The following is an 18017-nucleotide window of genomic DNA, read 5'->3' on the forward strand; positions in this document are numbered from 1 at the left end:
ATCCCCAGCACTGCAAAGCCTGGGAATGGTGTCACACTCCTATAGTCTTAGCGTTCTTGGGAGGTGGGGGTGGGTGGATCAGAGGTCTGAGGTCATCCTTGACTCCATGAGTTTCAGGCCAGCTTGGGCTACATGAGATCCTGTCTCAGAAAAGACATAAAATGATGCTCTGTGCTGTGGCAAGAGCCCAGAAGACACCGGAGATAGCTGCAGAACCCTGATGGAGAGAGACTTTTGCACCTTCACCCTGATCTTTCCCTTTCTGAGGAGATAGCTCCCTCTATAAAGAAAAACAATTCCAGAGTCAAGAGGACCAAACAGGGAAAGAAGAGTCTTGGACTTGTTACTAAAAGTAAATACAGGCAGACCCCTTCCTCAGAAACTGTAGTGACAACTTCAATCCTTCTAGAATTTTCTCTCAAAAGGAGGTCAAGGCTGACCTACGGCTCTTCTTCTTGCCGTTCAAACCCACACACCCAGTCCTATCAGGAGTTCCAAGCTATCCTTGGAAATCTTGAAGAGTCGCATTCCTATTCCCATCAGCTTCACAGTTCCTTTTTTCCCTCCTCAGGGCTGGGCTCATTGCCTGGCTCAGTTACTCTGGATTTGCTTGCCACCTTGCTACCTCTGAGAAGTCATCCATCCCCACTCTCTACCTCCAAAATGCCGGTCCCCACTCCCCATTATATGTGTACCTAGCAGTCACAAGTGCAGTTAGTCCCCATGAGGGATTGTTCAGCAAGCAGATGCTACCTCTGCTGAGGCCCTGGCTGGCCCCCATCCGCTTATCACTGTACACCCTTTAGCCTTTGCTGAATCAATCTTCCTAAACATCCCTGGGAGGGGGCGCATGAGGAAGTAGCCACCTGGACTGACCCCCAAAGGACAGTCTCATCTCTATGGGCCTTACAACCCAGAATAGACCATCTAGTCCCCAAGACTTGTTTCTAAGTCCGAGTGGAACTCTTGGGGTTTCCTAGGGATTGCAGTCAGAAAGTCTGCCATGCTCAGTAGACACCAGAGTGCTTGAGCAAGGGGCCTCAAGGTTGTTTGTACTTGTGAACTAAGACTTGATTCTGCCCCTTGCAGTGATAACCTCCCTATGAACGTCCCCCGATAAGCCTCCTATGTTCACATGGCAGCCCACAGATTAGAGGGAGATAGGTTCCCCTCCCTCAATCTTATCACATATCAAAGTCACATGCTTCTTGCAGTCAGAGGTCGGGTCTTACTCCTCTCTGCATTAATACTACCAACACAGCAAACTCTTGGGTGCCTGTCAGGATCATAGCTTAGTGAATCTTTATTGAACTAACCTGACTCTTTCCATCTTGCCTCTTGCTTATCTTGTCAAGCATTCTCCAAATTAAATATCTATAGCCCCGCCTTACTACTTCCAGACAACTGGGAAAAATCAAAGGACAGTCTCCCTGGCTATACAGAAGATGGAAAGGGAAAGACATTTTTAAAAATTACAGCTTTATGTTCTAAGATGCAACCTCTGTATCCCAGGGCAGACAGTCTGACAAAGTACAAACTTCTCTGTACCTTCAGGTCTTCTGAGGCTCATAGTACTGGGACTGTTCATACCAGTAAGACCAAGTCCCACCTGGGCTACCTCCCTGTTCCTACATTTAGTCTCCTGTCATGACTGACAGATGAGATGAGGCTGGGAACTTCGCCACGCCTCAAAGGCAAGGGGGCACAGCTGTCCTTCACCCCTCCATGGGTAAGGTAGTGATCTTCCACTGGAATAAGAACTTCCTGAGGCATGAAGGGTAGGCACCTCAGGCCTGAGGCCTGAGATCTCTGGGAGGCTGATGTTTGTGGCCTCTCTGATTTTCAAGTCCTACCTACAAGCTGGCTCCCACAGAGGTCCTGTGTGATTAGTGCAACCCAGCCAATGTGTCGTGGGTTCTGGTTTTGTTCTTGTTGCTCACTTATTTTTGCTGAACTGGAGGTCAAACCCCGGACCTTGTACATACTAGGCAAGTGCTCTATCACAAAGTCACACTCCCAGACCTTGTTTGTTTGTTTGTTTGTTTGTTTGCTTTGTTGAGGCAGGCTCTCACCATTGAACTCACCATTCTCCTGCTGCGATGCCCTTCATGCTAATATACAGGTCTGTGCCAGAAGACTCAGACTTATGTTTTTTTCCTTTCATTTATTTTGTTGTTGTTGTTGTTTTATTTTGTTTTTTGGATACAGTCTTATGTATTCTAGGCTGGCCTTGAATTCACTATGTAGTCAAAGATGACCTTGAACTTCTGCTCCTTGAGGTCTCCAAAGTGCTGGGATTACATCACGCCTGGCCACAGATCCTTCTTGGTAAGGGAGACTACCAGTTCCATGCACATGGGAATTCTAGTAAGAGCGGTGGTTTGGCTCCCAGGATCTTTGCAGGAGAGCTTTCCCATACTTCAAAGGCAGATCCCTTTACTCTCCAGTCCCTCCCCAGGACCCCAGGCAGTCAGAAGTTTCACAGAGGGCTATTTGAGTTAGCCACAGGCTTCTACCTTCAATGGTTGTGGAAAGGGAGGAAGACTGACTACGTCTCTTGAGAAAGACCTGGAGTGGCTTGTTTTCTTCACTTGGCTGGATGTGGTGGCTCTAGCCCAAAGCTTCCACTATAGGGAGGCTGAGGCCAGAGAAGCTTGAACTCCAGGGACAGGACACGCAGCAAAAAGAACCCCAAATGTGCCATGCATCTTGGTGCATACCTGCCTGTAACCCCAGTGCTCTGGTCAGGGAAGAAATTAAAGGTCTTCCTCAGCTACAAAATGAGTTGAAGAACTGCTGGGTTACATGAGACTCAGTCTCAAAACAACAAGTCAAAACAAACAGAAAAATCCCATCTGTACCCAGAATTCCCTTCTGCATGTCTCTCAATGCTGTGGCTCTAAAGACAGGCCAGTCCCCACCCTCCCTGACGGCCACCTGCCATGCACATGGCATCAGGCTTCACGCTGACCCCACCTATGTGCACCATCTCATTCCATCACTATACCTGCATTTAAGAGGTGATCACACCAAGGCTCACAGGGACTTTGTCAACTCACCCAAATGGAGTAGGAATTTGAACTTGCATCAGTCTGTCCACAAATTCCATTACTACATTACCACACAAACCACAATGCGTTCTATCCAGGGAGTCCCTTGATGAAGACACACGAGTAAGGGGTGTGCTTGCTGCTTCTACCACCATCATTGAGAGTCAGCAACAGGTGGGAACTCCATAGGAGGCAGGGACTAGGTGATCTGTGACTCCAAGAACTATCCAGTGCCTGTCCTTCCCAACACACACACACACACACACACACACACACACACACACACACACTATTCCATAAGGGGGATAGCAAGCATCATTGTCAACCCAGTCTACACCACTAAACAGCCAACCACAACGCAGCTGGTGAACCCAGAAACAAACCAAACCAATGGCAGACCAGGCTGCCCTCATGACCTCAGTCCTGGGTAATCCAGGGTTATCACCTCATTTATTTGGAACTTGAGTTTCCTGCCTTCTGTTACTCATCAAACCTCACAGAACACCAGTCAGAGGCCAGCACTCTGGGTGCTGAAGTCCCAGTCAGTCATTTTCCTCCTTGGGCTTCTGAAGGGGAAACAGTAACAGCAGCTCCCATGGAGACACCAGCAAAAAATATAAGGTTGGGTGTACATTTGCTGTGCCTACACCAGCCAAGGCCCATCTGGAAACAGAGGCTGAGCCTTCGCCAGCATCTCCCCAGGATGAAGGATGTAGGCCTCATTAAGTCAAACTAAATAGCCTTCTAAGAATGGTTTACTCAAGACCATTTACCCAGTGAAAGGGATCATGCTAGCTCTTCGTACATAAAACTATACAAATAAGTAACATTACACAGACTAAGCATGTTATATCTGTGCATTTAGGAATATACATGTATACACATATGTATGTAACAATAAATGCAAAAGGAAGCTGTGAATTTGAAAGAGAGCAAGGAGGGTGCTTGGGAGGTTTCTGAGGGTGAAAAAGAAGGGGAAATAATATAACAACTATATTATAATCTCAAAAAATCATTTTGTTTTGTTTTTTAATTTAGGGCTAGTGAGACAGCTTACATGTAAACAAATAAATGTGCAAATGTTACAAATAAACTCAAAAAAAGAAGGTTTGGGACATAGCTCAGTGGTTAAATGGCTCAATCCCCCAGAACTACAAAACAAACAAACAAGCAAAAAAACAAAACAAAAAAACAAAAAAACAAAGCGCACTCGGTAAGCCACCTGGCTTCTGCATCCTGGTTTCGCCGTGGCTGCCCGTGTTCTCACCTATAAGATGGGGGTGGCTGCTCCTGCCGCACAGGCATGTTGTGAGGCACAAAATAAGATGCTGTACAGTGTTTAAATATCAGGGTTGGGAATTAAAGTTAAGAATAAGATGCCAGGTGTGGTGACACAGAACTTTAGTCCCAGCACTCAGGAGGCAGGGGCAGGTGAATCTCAGTGAGTTCAAAGCCAGCCTGGTCTACAGAGTGAGTCTCAGGACAACCAGGCCTACACACAGAAACCCTGTTTGGAAAAACTAAAAAAAGAAAAAAGAGAGAATAATAAAACAGCAAATGAGGGTTAGTGGCAGGAAAGAAAAGTGTGACAAGTGCCATAGACTAGGGAGAAATGCAGAGCACAGAGTGGAGTTGACAGAGTAAGAGCCTCCTGAAGCTGCTCACGTTGTAATCCCAGAACTTGGGATATTACCTCCACTACATGGGAGACACTCTCCACCTTACAGGCTGTGCAGTGTGCTCCAGGTTCCCAGCGTTCTGAGTGGCCACTCCTGCTGGGGGAGGCTTTGGTGACGCAGGTGTTTCTGAGTCACTTCTGATCCTGTAAGTAACCCCTTCCCCATGTTTCTGTAAGCAACCCCAATAAAACTCATTGGTTCACCACACTGGTCTTCGGTGGTATCTGTACTTTGGTTCTGTCATGGGTTCCCTATCTTGGGTGAGTAGACCTGTGTTGTGTCTCCCCAGAAAAGTTTTGTCACACGATAAAACCACATCCTCAGAAAGCAACAGAGTCAGGACTAGAACTTGGTCATTCATCTCAAAAGCCCATGTTCAGCCCCTGAGGAGAAAATGCCTTGTTCTCACCTTCATGAGGGAGTGGGTGGCACATCTCTGGCTCTCCTAGTTCCCTTCTGTAGACAGCACTTCCCCACCCAAGCCCACCCTCCTCCTCCTCAAGGGTTGCCATTCCCACGGGCCTAAGCAAATGACGACTGACTTCTCTAGGGTGAGAAGCAAACAAATGTCCAACTGTATCAGGGAAGCAAAGCAAAAAAAAAAAAAGGAAGAAAGAAAGAAAGAAAGAAAGAAAGAAAGAAAGAAAGAAAGAAAGAAAGAAAGAAAGAAAGAAAGAAAAGTTGGGGGGGGCTGGGCAGAGTGGTGATATGGCTGCAATCCCAGAACTTAGAAGGCAGGGTCAGAGGACTGTGGGACTAGCCTTGGCTATAGAGTGAGACCCTGTCTCCAAGGCCAAAGTAAAAGGGAGGGAGGCTGGAAGAGGAAAAGGAGAGAAGTCACATGCAAAGGCCAAGCTAGAGAATGCCACCAGAGCACGGCTCTCAAAACAGAGCCAAACCTTGAAACAGGCAACCTTGCTTCTTAGAGCCCGGGCTTGGGCAAGTTACACGAAGCAGATGACAGACCTTGCGGTCTAGACAGGTGGTCAGCAGGCCTAAGCGTTGCTTCTGTCACAGGCGACCTGTTAGAAACTGAAAGCCTCACTTCACTTGGTGCTCTTATTTCTCTTAGTTTACCTGAGGGTTTGGGCCAGCTAAACTTCCCCAGCTTCTCCCCCCTGGAGGATTTTCCCACAAGCAGTCCCTCTCAATGTGCCCAGTTCGAGCATCGGCAACGTTGGTACCAGCAGAGCCTCACATTTCATACACTTTCAGCTCGGGATAACCGCACGCACATCAGATGAAACCTCTCGGGGAGGGGGACCCAAATCTAAATGTGAACTTCACGTATGTTCCATAGCTCACATGCATACCCTGCAGGTCAGTTCATGTATTTTGGGTGCCTCTGTGCACCCAAACAAGGTGTGAAATCTGCCTCTGGCAGCATCATCTTTAAACTCAGGGTTTGGGTTCTTGGCTCAGAGATGCTCGACTTGTAATATAAAATCCTTTGAACCTCTGCCCCCCTCCTAAAGACCGTTCACTGAGCCTGTTGTACCTGCATTTCAAACTCATGTTTCCCTCTTTGATCATCTGCTCATATCACCCTTCTCCTGCCCAATGTAGCCCAGGCTAGCCTCAAAGTCGTTACGAATCTGAGGATGGTCTCAAGCTTCTGATCCGTCTGCCTCCATCTCCCAAATGCTAGAACTACATCAACACTCCACACTGACATGGTTCTGGGGACTGTGTGCATGCTAACCAAGCACTCTGCTAATGGACCTCCATCCCCAGCCCACAGATGTGTCTTCTATCCCTTGCACTGCAGGGACCACATGGTCATAAGTTTCTTTCACACTGCAGTGCCAATGTCCCAGGGAAAGAGAGATTATGTCTAATTCTATCTGCACTCCCAGCTCCTATTAGAACAAGCTTTCACAGCTGCCTGCAACTATGCAGTGAACCGCCTATACTCCTTGTCTTTCTGAAAATCGCATCCCACAGGAAACTTCTCGGTAAAAAGCTATTAGAGGGCCTCGGGCAGTTAGCTCACTCTGTGTCCTCAGAAGGTGACGGAGGGATCCCCCTTTGCTCCACTTGTTTCATGGGTCATGCTTAACGAGGCTTGAGGGAGATGGGAAGAGGAAGGGAAGAACAGTTAGGTGTGCCACAGCTGCACTGTCAGGAATGTACAAAATGCAACCAGACACAAAGGATGGAGAAAGGCGAAGGGCAGGCACTTCCAGGAGAGGCGGAGTAAGAAGCAAGCCTGCAGCAACAGGGGTTGGGGACTCGAGTTGACCCTACAGGGCTCTGCACATGTCTCTGTGACCGAAAGCACCGTATGCAACAGCAGTTATGGAAGCACGCTTCCTTCCTGCCCTCCAAGTGCTTCCTTCCCGGGACAAAGGAATAAACATTTAGAGAGTGAACGCTCTCAGTAAATATTTCGGAATGGGGCACAGTCTCCAAGGAAGTAGGATTCTAAACAACTCAGCTACCTGATTCCCAAGCAAGCTCCCTCCAGCCACACAGCCACACCTGAAGGCATGTGTCCAGCTGCCACTGTCCATCTCCTGTGCCCTCAGTCTCCCCCAGGCATCCTGCAGACTGCTGTGAACCTCAGGCTGATGTCTCTTTCAGCTCCGCAGCCCTGCACAGAAACAGCTCTAGTCCTGAAAGAGCTCGCTGCCAAGGTTGCTTTATATACAAGAATATGTATGCTTCCTCGGGAGCCAGGAAACACACTGGAGAGCATCCTATAAACACGTGGCAACTCCGCTGAAGGGAAGCTGTCCCTGTAACTGAAAAAGTATCCCTGAATCATTTGTTCACCCCAGGTGCCAGGCAGGACCTCCTCTCTTACTTAGCCAGCATTTGGGTTGTATTTTGCAGGAAAGCAAGCACATTTCGTACCAATTGGAAAATTACACTAATGCATACTCATTAAATGACTCCCTATGGCTGTAATTGCCTCATATCTTTCTTTCTTTCCATTTATTTACTCTCTAGAATATCAACAGTCCTAAAGAGTGTGTGTGTGCCTGCGTGAGTGTGTGTGTGTGTGTGTGTGTGTGTGTGTGTTCATGTGCAGGGTTCACATATGTGTGCATGTGGAAGCCAGAAGACAACCTCAGGTGCCATCCCTCAGCAGCCACACACCTCGTGCTTTGACAAGGGCCTCCCTGGGAACTGGAACTTGGCCTCCAATATTGGGCTATGCTGGCTAGCAAGCTCCATGGTTCCACCTGTCTCTGCCTCCCAGAACGGTGACCATAATCACCACCCATGGCTTTATATGTGGGTGCTAAGTGGTGGAACTAGGTTCTCATGCTTGCAAAGCAGGCACTTTACCTACTGAGCCCCTGAAGAATGTTCTTTGACAACAAAGCATTGTGGAAAGGGGAACAAAAGTGAAGGCACAAAATCCAAGTGCTCCAGAATAGAAGAGTCACAAAAACGCCCCTGTGATGTTCAATCACGCTTACTCAAGTCACCTTGGAGCCACCCAGACAATTGCAAATGACCTCGGAAATGTCTGAGTTCAATGTCCTCTGTAGTTGGAACCACTGAGGCCCAGGAAGGCAAAGGAGTCTAAAAAGCCGAGAAAGTCAATTTCATTTAGGGTCAGAATGGCAAACCTGCCAACTTGCACCATGTGTCACCACTGACCTACTCATCTCATTCGACCACAGAGCCCAAAGCCTCTGGACATGCGCTCTAGCCTAGAAGACATCTACCCAGTGCTGATGGAAACAGTCTCCAACTGGCCAGATCAAGCAGCTTCTAGTGTCGCTCAGTAGTGAGACTGACATTTGCCATTTCCTCCACACCTCAGAACTTAGTGGAACACTGTGGGCACAGGAGGTGGTCATCCAGGATGCCGTCCCTCATAAACAGTAGGAGGCAAAGAGGATAATTCAAGTCGCCAGGGAAGAGGGAGGAAGAGAAATGGAACACTGGGCAGACAGAGGCAGGAGGATGAAGAGTTCAAGACTGGTTGGGTCTCTAAATAATTAATAGTGAGGGAGGGAGGGAGGAAGAGAGGATCACTCTCGAGTGACCTTAGGAGATGATCCAGAGGGTTCTAGCCAATGTCACATCCACCCACCCACCATCCAAGAAAACACCAGCAGCAGAAAGATTCTCCCAGAAGTCTTTGGGCAAATTCCCAGTGGTCTCTGAGAGACTTGGCCTTAAAGAAGACAAGGGCTTTTAGTCCCTGCAGGGACTGCTAGCATCCTTCTCCTGGCACTGACTCTGTGTCCTGCTTGGGGCTGTGCCCGTCACAGTGTAGAAAGGCACAGGAGATCTGTTCTTGAGTCCCTCTCTCCCTGCCCGCCTGCCTGCCTGCCTCCCCACTCTCCACTCTCCAGACCTCAAGTCTGATTCCATTTGAGAGTAATCAGTAGACAGCCATATGGTACCCCATCAGATCCCTGAGCCTGGGCATCAATCACAGCCAGCTGCTTGGGCGGTGCTGGCTCTCTGCTCTGCCTCTGCTGCTACTTGGCCTGGCACCGCTCGGACCCTCTGCAGGGAGCCAGGCACGAGGGAGCAGAATGCAACACTGAGAGCACCATTGGCCTCTGCCCATCTACTACCGTGTATGGCAGCTCAAAGAGGGGCAAGGAGACATAAAGGCACAGGGTAGCCAGGCATCCAGGCAGCACAAGCACCATGAAGAACTGTCTAGTGACCGAGGGCTGCGGGAATGCCAGGCACTGTCCCACTGTTCGAAGATTGGCACATCTCACAGGCACAACTGTCCTTCATTACTGTCAGAATTTTATCAGCAGATCTGGGCTTGGTGGCACATACCTATAGCCCCAGCTACCCAGAAGGCTGAGACAGGAAAACGGGGTGAGTGGTCTTAGATGTCAATGTGTGTGTGTGTGTGTGTGTGTGTGTGTGTGTGTGTGTGTGTGTTGGGGAGGGGGACAGGGTAGTACAGACAGGAAAACTGAGACTTGGTGTGTTCAGAAACTTACCCCAAGTTCATCAGCTGGCCTAGGACTCAAACCCAGGCATGACTTTTTGCTGCACACCAAGGCAGGAGAAAGGAGACAATTAAAAACAGGGTCTCTCCAGTTCTCAGATGCTAGCACAGAGGGGAAAGATCACTATGTGCAATGCCTGCTGGGTATGTAGAGACAGATAATAATACCCATATAGAGGGAAAGCCCCCTACACACACACACACACACACACACACGCACGCACGCACGCACGCACGCACGCACGCATACAGACTGCTGGGATGGCAGAGGCTCCCATAGAGCCACTGTCCTTAGCCAAAGTGACTGTAATGGGAGACAAAGCAAAGCCTGTAGCTTTGGCCAGAGGCAGCTGGAGTTGACACAAGCACACCACACAACAGTGAGGCAGGGTGCTGGTCCATTTCCACAGCACTTAGACTTCTAGGCCTGTTTCCTCACCAAATCTTCAATTTCTGAGACTTAAAAGTGGTTGCTGTGTCATCGACAATGTGGTCTAAAAGCCTAACGTGTAATTAGAAATGAGGGCATGACGGGGAATTTTCATAAAAGCTGTATTCCGGGGTTATAATTAGGCCAGCAGCCCATTCACACGCCTCAAGATCAATCAAAAGAAACTAACTACTGATACACAACATAGGATGTTGAACAAAAAATATCGTGATCAAGTGGAGCGTGGTGGCACACGCCCATAATCACTACATTTGCAAGGTGGAAGAATAAAGAACTAACGTTCAAAACCAGCCTCAGCTACACACCACATTTGAGGTCAGCGTACATGAGGCCCTATCTCAGAAAACCTTAACTAACTCTCTCTGTGTCTCTCTCTCACCCACACACACAATCAAAACTCAAGAAAAGAAACTGAGTACAACTGTATGCACTGTTCCAGACCACTTACATGTAAGTCTAGAAAATGCCAACTACATCAAAAAGTCAATGGGAAAGGTTGCATAGGACTCGGGGGAATGAACTCAAGAGGAGGCTACTGCAAAAGGACACAAGAAAACTTTTGCACTGGCAGAAGAAAGCTTCTGGAGTTGTTTTCTCCTTCTACCCTCTGCGTGCCAGGATTGAACTCAGGTTGTCAGGCTTGGCAGCAGGCACCCTTACCTACTGATCCATCTTGCTGACCCAGCACAAGAAAATTTGAAGAAGGCATTTGATATGCTGTTTTATATTATTTGCCCAAGAGCATCCATCTTTAATAGTTTACCACTCCTCAGTAGACTAAAAAGATGGTCTGCCAACATCTTTTTAAATTGCAGTCTCTGTGTACACAGAACATTCACTGGACTTCAGATTTTAGCCTGAGGTTCATAAACAATAATGACTTCCCCCTCCCCAAACTGACCATGTAATCATAGACAGGTCCTGGAGGCCTCCGGTTTCCTCATCTTCAAACCAAGGCTATATCACTGACCTTGCAGTTGGTATTTAATGCATGTGAGAACATTTTTTAAACTGCACCATAATATACAAGTATAAGAGCGCAGCCATAGTTACAGTAGGTAGAGACGTCCTTGCCCTGACACCTGTAAGAGCCCTTTAGCAGCAAGTGGACCATGATTCTATTTTTCTATCCAAGATGCTCAGGGAAGTAGCTCCTGGCCCCAGGTCAGAGTTGGCTTCATGTCGGAGATGTGTGGTTGGCCAAGTGCTTTCAGGGGATCCAGTGTCAACCAACAGGTAAACCAGAGAGAGCCAGAGAAACTAGATACTTTAATGCATGGCCCTGCTGGTTGGCTCTCCACTGCTCCTGGAGCCACTTTAGGCAGCCTTTATCTTTGAGCAGTGAGGTGTAGCTAACTCAGCTTGCTGCCTGAAGCCAAGTCCCAGGCGCTTACTCCAGCCTTCTGCCATGGTCTTGCTCTTTAACTAGACATAGCTCAAATACTCTCAGCTGAGAGAAACAAGCCCATCCTACCCAGCTATCCTTCACCTGCAGATCACCAACATCCCCCACCTGTCTCCTTCCAGTCTAATGCAATATTGCCAAAATAATGAAAGTCTGGCTCTGCTGTTTCCAAGTCCTTTCCATTACTCCACCGGCCCATGTAACCAGGGAAGGCAATGCTGCTGATCACAATGCTGGGAAAAGGAGACTCAATGGAAATGTAGATGATTCAAGTGTCAGGTAAACGCTGGGATAGTGCACTCCTGCCAGGACCCTTCTGAGACTATCATGTTTTGTTATTTGTTTGTCTAGGAGTGCTGGGGTCTGAACCCACAGTTTGTGAAGGCTAGGCAAGTGCTTTACCAGTGAGCTTATGATCTTATGATCTCTCTCTCTCTCTCTTTCAACCATTAGGAAATATATAGAAACCATTATTTTTTTTCTAAACAAAGGAATGTTCTAGCCACAGGCAACCTTTAAAAAATAGAAATAAGGCAACTGTAGTAGTAACTACTTGTGATCCCAGTACTCAGGAAGTGGGGAAAGCTGGACTAAGAGTTCAAGGCCAACCTTAGCTACACAGTCAGTCTGAGTCTCAAAATTAAAACAAATAAGTGAAATTTTAAAAAAAGGACAGGACAGGGTTGTATAGGCAGAGTCCTCAGATGCAGTGACTCAGTGACTTGCTCCAAGGCACACAGCTGGCCCCTAGAGACAAGCTGAGACCATCTGTATCCTTTGTCACAGGAGGGGCAACATGCAGACAGCAATACCCTTGGCTGAAGGTGGGCGCCCGGAGCTCGAGGCCACTTTCACTCTCCCCGGGGCCACTCAGACCCTCCACTCATCGGCCTCAGGCCTTTGCCCAGCGATCACTCTTCCTTTTCCTTCAGACCAACCTCGCCAGCCTGGAGGAAGCTAGGCTTCTATTTTTAGGATGTTTGGGCCAGCACAGAGCTAATGAGCAGAACAAGGAAGGGATGAGCTAAATACCGCGCCTGAAAGTTTCCTTCCAGAGTCCCTACTCATCCCAACCTCACTCGCTCCGGCTTTGCCCCACTCCCCAACATCACCACCAAGCGGAACACAGTCCCTCCACAGCAGTGTTTGGGCTAAACTGAAGGTCATGTGGGGTGACAAAGCCCCTGAGAGTAGCCAGAGAGAACATACGCCTCCCCCCACCCCTCCCCCCTGAAGTCACCCTGGGTGGCCCAGCCTGACAGTGTACCCCTTTCAGGTCTAACAAGCTCTTAACAAGCCTTCCATCATTGAGAGCACTCCCCTGAGAAGGCTTCCTCAAGGCCCTGGAAGCTGGGGAGAGAGGGGCTAAGTCAGCTTCAGGAACACAGCATGACACAGAACAAATCAGAATCAGACCTGGACCTACTGATGTGTCATATCTCTGTAGCCATCCAGAGTCCAGTCCCTGTCCCAGGACAACAGACCCAGTTAGGGAGTCTTGTTAGTAACCCAGCTTCAGCTACTCTCTAGAAGGGTAACTGGGTCTCCTCACATATGCTGCACCAAGGCTCTTCTGGGACCCCAGGGATGACACTGCTCATTCCATCCTCCAATGTTCAGGCAAATCTTGCCAGTCTTCTGCCTCAGTTCTCCATGAGAAGTTAAAAGCCTGCAGTCTGAAATAACTATCTCTTATTGACTGGAGTGAACCAACTAAGGAGAACCCCAGACACTTTTTAGGACGGACAGAGAGCAGATTCAAACCTCCTTTGGGGCCCTGTATGTGGCACATGCCTATTATCCCAGCACTTTGGAGGCAGAAGCAGGAGGATCAGGATAGTGAGTTCCAGTCTGGTGTGTAAGAGACACTGTGAAAACAAAAATGGCAAGACAAAATAAAGCCTGCCCAGGGCATCGAATCTGATCCGGTGACTCCAACACCACCACTTGTCTTTAGGAAAAATTTAGCTAAGAGCAATAAACCCAACCTCCCTCCCTCAGACCTTATGTTTCCTCTCTTTGGTAAAGAGAGGCAATACTAGAAACACCACAATACTTGTGGTAGGCTACAGAATGACTCTCCAAGAGATACCCATTTCTCTCTCTCTCTCTTTGTTTTTTGTTTTTTGTTTTGTTTTTTTGAGACAGGGTTTCTCTGTATAACAGCCCTGGTTGTCCCAGAACTCCTCCATAGACCAGGCTGGCCTCAAACTCACAGATATCCACCTGCCTCTGCCTCCCAAGTGCTGGGATTAAAGGCACACGCCACCATCCACAGGCTGATACCTATGTCTTAATCCCTAAACACTACTTTACCTGACAACGAAAAGACTTTACAAGAATGATGTACTGAAGCTCAGGAACGACTTTGACATGGGCAATTATTCTGGGTTACTCAAGACCACAGGGCAGTCGTATGCATTCATGGAACACTACTAAGCCATAAAAAAAAAGAGAGAGAGAGAACAGACTCCCGCCACTTCCTAAGGACAGGGATGGAGCTGGAAACGATATACCAAGAGCTTGTCACCAAGCTTGAGGTCCTGAGTTTGATCCTGGAGACCCACGTGGTGGAAGGAGAGAGCTAGACTCCCAGAAGCCATCCTGTGACCTCCACATGCATGTGGGTGGGGCGCACACACATAAATAAATGCAATTACATTTTTAAATGTGTTTGTTTTATGCATGCAAGTGTTTTTACCTGCATGTACGTCTGTGTGCCACTTGTGTGCCTGGTGCCTGCGGCAGTCAGAAGAGGGTCATAACTGGAATTATAGGCAGCTCTGAGCTGCCCTGTGGGTCCTGGGAATTGAACCTGGTTCCTTTGCATGAACAAGTGTTCTTAAACCTCCCCCCCCACAGCCATTGCTCCAGTCCTATATTTAAAAGTTTTTTAGATTTTTTTTAAAGTAAGAAAAAAATGAAAGTTTGTATCATTAAAAAAAGATAAGGCTGGTAACACACACACATTTGGGATAGTAAGGCAGGAGGCTGAGGAATTTGATGCGAGCTTAGACTACACAGAAAAGACCTTGTCTCACAAAAAAAATATTGAAGGAAGGAAGGTAGGAAGGAAGCAAAGAAAGGAGGGAATGTTACATATTTGAGGAAACATTCAGCCCAATTTCAACAATACACAGTGTATACACAGTGTGAACGTGTATGGGAGGGACTCCATGTACGCACAGCTTCACGTAAGTAACAGTTAACCATGGTATACCAGGGCTGGGGACATGGCTCGCTGGGTAAAGTGTTCACCGCACAGGCACCTGAGAGCCTTGGAAAGACTGCGTGCACTAACAAGCATCCGTGATCTCAGCACTGGGTGGGGTGCAGACAGGTGGATTGTGGGGGCTCCTGGGCCAGCTAGTCCAGTCAAAACAACAAGCTCGAGATCACTGAGAGAACCTGTTCAAAATATAAGGTGGAGAGCAATATTGGAAGACACTCAAGGTCAACCTCTGACCTCCACACAGGAATGAATGGGGGAATGAGCCTCTACATGGCCATGTGACACACACACACACACACACACACACACACACACACACACACACACACACACACGCACGCACGCGCACACACACACACATATTACATGTATCATAAGAGACACCCAGAAGTAAATCTGGGGCAAAGACAAGACAAAGGTACAGACTGTTTGGAATGATAAAGTCACAACCAAACAATGCCCACCAGCCCAGTAGAAAGCGGATGAAAGGGATGGATTCTCCCCTAAAGCCTCCAGGGGGAGCACAACCTAGCTAACAGTTTTATCCCAAGGATACCAAGTTGGAACACCTGTCCTCTGGACTATGCAGAGGATACGTTTCTGTTGACTTAAGCCATTCCACCTGTAGCCACTTGCTCCAGCAGCCAGGAGAAACAAACACAGCGCTACCACTTAGAGCCTGCCTACTGTACGCACGGAACTGCTGAGCGTCTCATCCACATGGAATCCCAAGGCTCTTCCTGGGGTGTCTTGCAGTGCAGACACAAAGCCTCGGTTTGAATCTCTGCTCCCGCCCTCCCAACTACCGTGACCCTATGTATGCTGTATAATATTTAGCCCTGGCTTCCATGGTTACAACATAGGCACGGGGCATGTCTACATTAAGCTGCTACGAGGCTAAATGTGTAATGAAAATAAAATATTTCCAACCATCAACAATAGTCAGTAATCTAGCTATTGTGCGACCCCGGGAATTAAGCAAAACAAAATCAGGCCATCCTCCGAGGTCCATTACAGGAAATAGATTGTTCCCTTAAAGTCCAATGATTATCAGATATGAGAATCTAAAGAGTCCAGTGAAACACTTCTCCTTTAATTAAGCAATATGGGTCTGTGAGGCTGGTCTCACTTCAGAAATGACAGCTGTCTGGAACTATGCAAGTTCTACAGCACATTTGGACACTGCCCGGGCTCTCACGAGGCCCTACAGAATGCCATCCATCTTCAGAGCCTTCTGTAAAGGACTCTCACCTAGCAACCCCTATAGAACCCTTCACATCTTCTCTCTGTTATTCCGAAGTCAGCAGGAAGCAGAAATCTTGGTTCACTTTGTGACCTTTCACCGACTGGGCCAAACAGCACTCCAGTCTGTCCTAGCGGGCTGGGTGGGACGCATACGTTCAGGAGTCTGCTTTATTTAGACTGCCCACAAGTTAGTGAAGAACCACGGCTCCCAGGAAAGACCCCTAGAGTTATCGCCTGAATGAAAGCATAGGAGAGAACGAACTTACTGATCAAGTTCGTCCAACTCCAGTTGAGGTGATGCAAATGAAAGAGTAGGAAAGCAGCACCTGTCACCATCCTGGACTTAGTGTCCCCACCAAGGAAACCAGCAAGTCAGGAATTAAACAGAGAAGTCCCCCCCCCTTCCTGGCCAGTCGGCCCCGGCTTTCTGTCAGGCGAGGTTCCAACCCCTTGCTCTGGAGTGCACCAGCTCCAGAGGTCTCCTGCTGTTGCTGCCCGATGCTGGCCCTGCTCTCTCCTGAAGGCTGCAGCGACAGCCACCTGCGCTCTCTGCCCTTCCCCAGCCCACCCCCGGGAAGGAAGGAGGAGGCAGCACCCCCCCACTTTCCAGCACCCACAGCTTTCTGAACTGCCGTCACCACTGACGAGAACCCTGGTCCCCTGGAGGAATCGCTTCTCCTTCCCATTCCATCCTCTCTATCAATGAACACGCAGCGACACCCACGCTCCCGCTCCTCCCACTCCGGAGGGAGCCTGAGCTCAAGAGCGACATCCGGAGCTGGAAGCCGCTGCAGCGGGGGTGCCGGTCACCCTGCCCCGGTGCTCCTCGCCTTTCCCTAGCCACCAGAAGACCCCCCCCCCCACACACACCCTGTTATCCGAAACTGACTCGGCACTCTGGGTGGAGAGGGGATCCGAGTCCTCCAAGGGACCCGCCTTTCCTCGGGCTTAGCAAAAGAGACCTCCGGAGAGCGCGCGCGCGAACCGCCCAGGGCCACCCGCGGAGCCTGGGATTCGAACCAGCTGCCCTAGTAGCCCAACATTCCCATGCAAGCCCTTAGCCCAACACTCCTGCCGCCAGCGCGCCCATCGTATCCCCTCAAGAAGGTCTCGGGTAGCGCCAGGACGGCGAGCCGGAGCGAAGCCGAGGGTCGCGGGGACCGAGCGGGTTACTTACGCACGGGCGCGGGGGGAAGCCCATGGACAGAAGCACGTCCAGCGCCGACCCATGCTTGATGGTGCCCGGGCGCTGCAGGCGGTCCCTGCGCGGGGTGACTTTGCTATACAGCTCCTCGCGCGCGGCCATGCCGAGGGCTAGGGTCACGGTGCCGAGTGCCCGCTCAGCGGCCGCCCATCGCCGGCGCGTCGGAGCTGGGGGTCCGGGAGGACGGCGGGGGCGGTGCTCCCAGCTCCTCGGGCGGAGACTGACGCTTCCTGGAGAGGCCGCCGGAGCTCGGCGCGGGCCGGCGGCTTCTGTGGGACTGACCTCAGCCCGCTGTGTCTGGGAGTCCCAACACTGCGCCGCTGCAGCCTTCTGTGTCCTCCGCCCCCCGGCTTCTCTTCCCTGAGCTGTCCGGGAATTTGCAATGAGTAATTTTTGAATGGATCAAAAAGGAAAAGCAGCCTTGTGGGCAGGCCCTGCCTCGCCTGTGCCGGGCCCCGCCCCTTTCTTAAAGCGGCCGCGCGGGCCGAAAGCTCTGCTGGCTGGTTTCCAGCTGTAGTAGGGATTGCTTCTAGACAGAACATCCCCCAGCAACCGAACTAGGCCAGTGTGCTTGGATTCACAGAGCCCCAGCTCTGCCCCTGACTTGCATATCGACTCATCTGGGCCTCGAAGCTTCGGAATAGCCCATTTCACGTTTCATTTGATCATTGGCGAAGTCAGTCATGGAAACCTACTGCACTGATGGATGAGAGGACCAGAAGGCTAAGCCTTGAGGCCCAGGGAAAAGGTGTCACTTGAGATAGATCCTGCAACAGTTACAAAGTTGTTTACATCTCTGTAGGCCGAGTCCC

At 49.5% G+C, this 18017-nt stretch overlaps 1 protein-coding gene across 1 annotated transcript in view; it reads right to left on the bottom strand.

Moving 5' to 3' along the window:
- Positions 1-17631, bottom strand: part of Ubash3b (ubiquitin associated and SH3 domain containing B) — a 144035-nt gene extending 126404 nt beyond the window's left edge. The window contains exon 1 of the mRNA XM_005069401.4: positions 17179-17631. Coding sequence (XP_005069458.2) covers positions 17179-17231 — 53 coding nt within the window. The 5' untranslated portion in view covers positions 17232-17631. The remainder of the gene's footprint in view (positions 1-17178) is intronic.
- Positions 17632-18017: the final 386 nt, after the last annotated feature.

Source organism: Mesocricetus auratus, unplaced genomic scaffold (assembly GCF_017639785.1).
Source record: "Mesocricetus auratus isolate SY011 unplaced genomic scaffold, BCM_Maur_2.0 Super-Scaffold_100022, whole genome shotgun sequence".
NCBI lineage: Eukaryota > Metazoa > Chordata > Mammalia > Rodentia > Cricetidae > Mesocricetus > Mesocricetus auratus.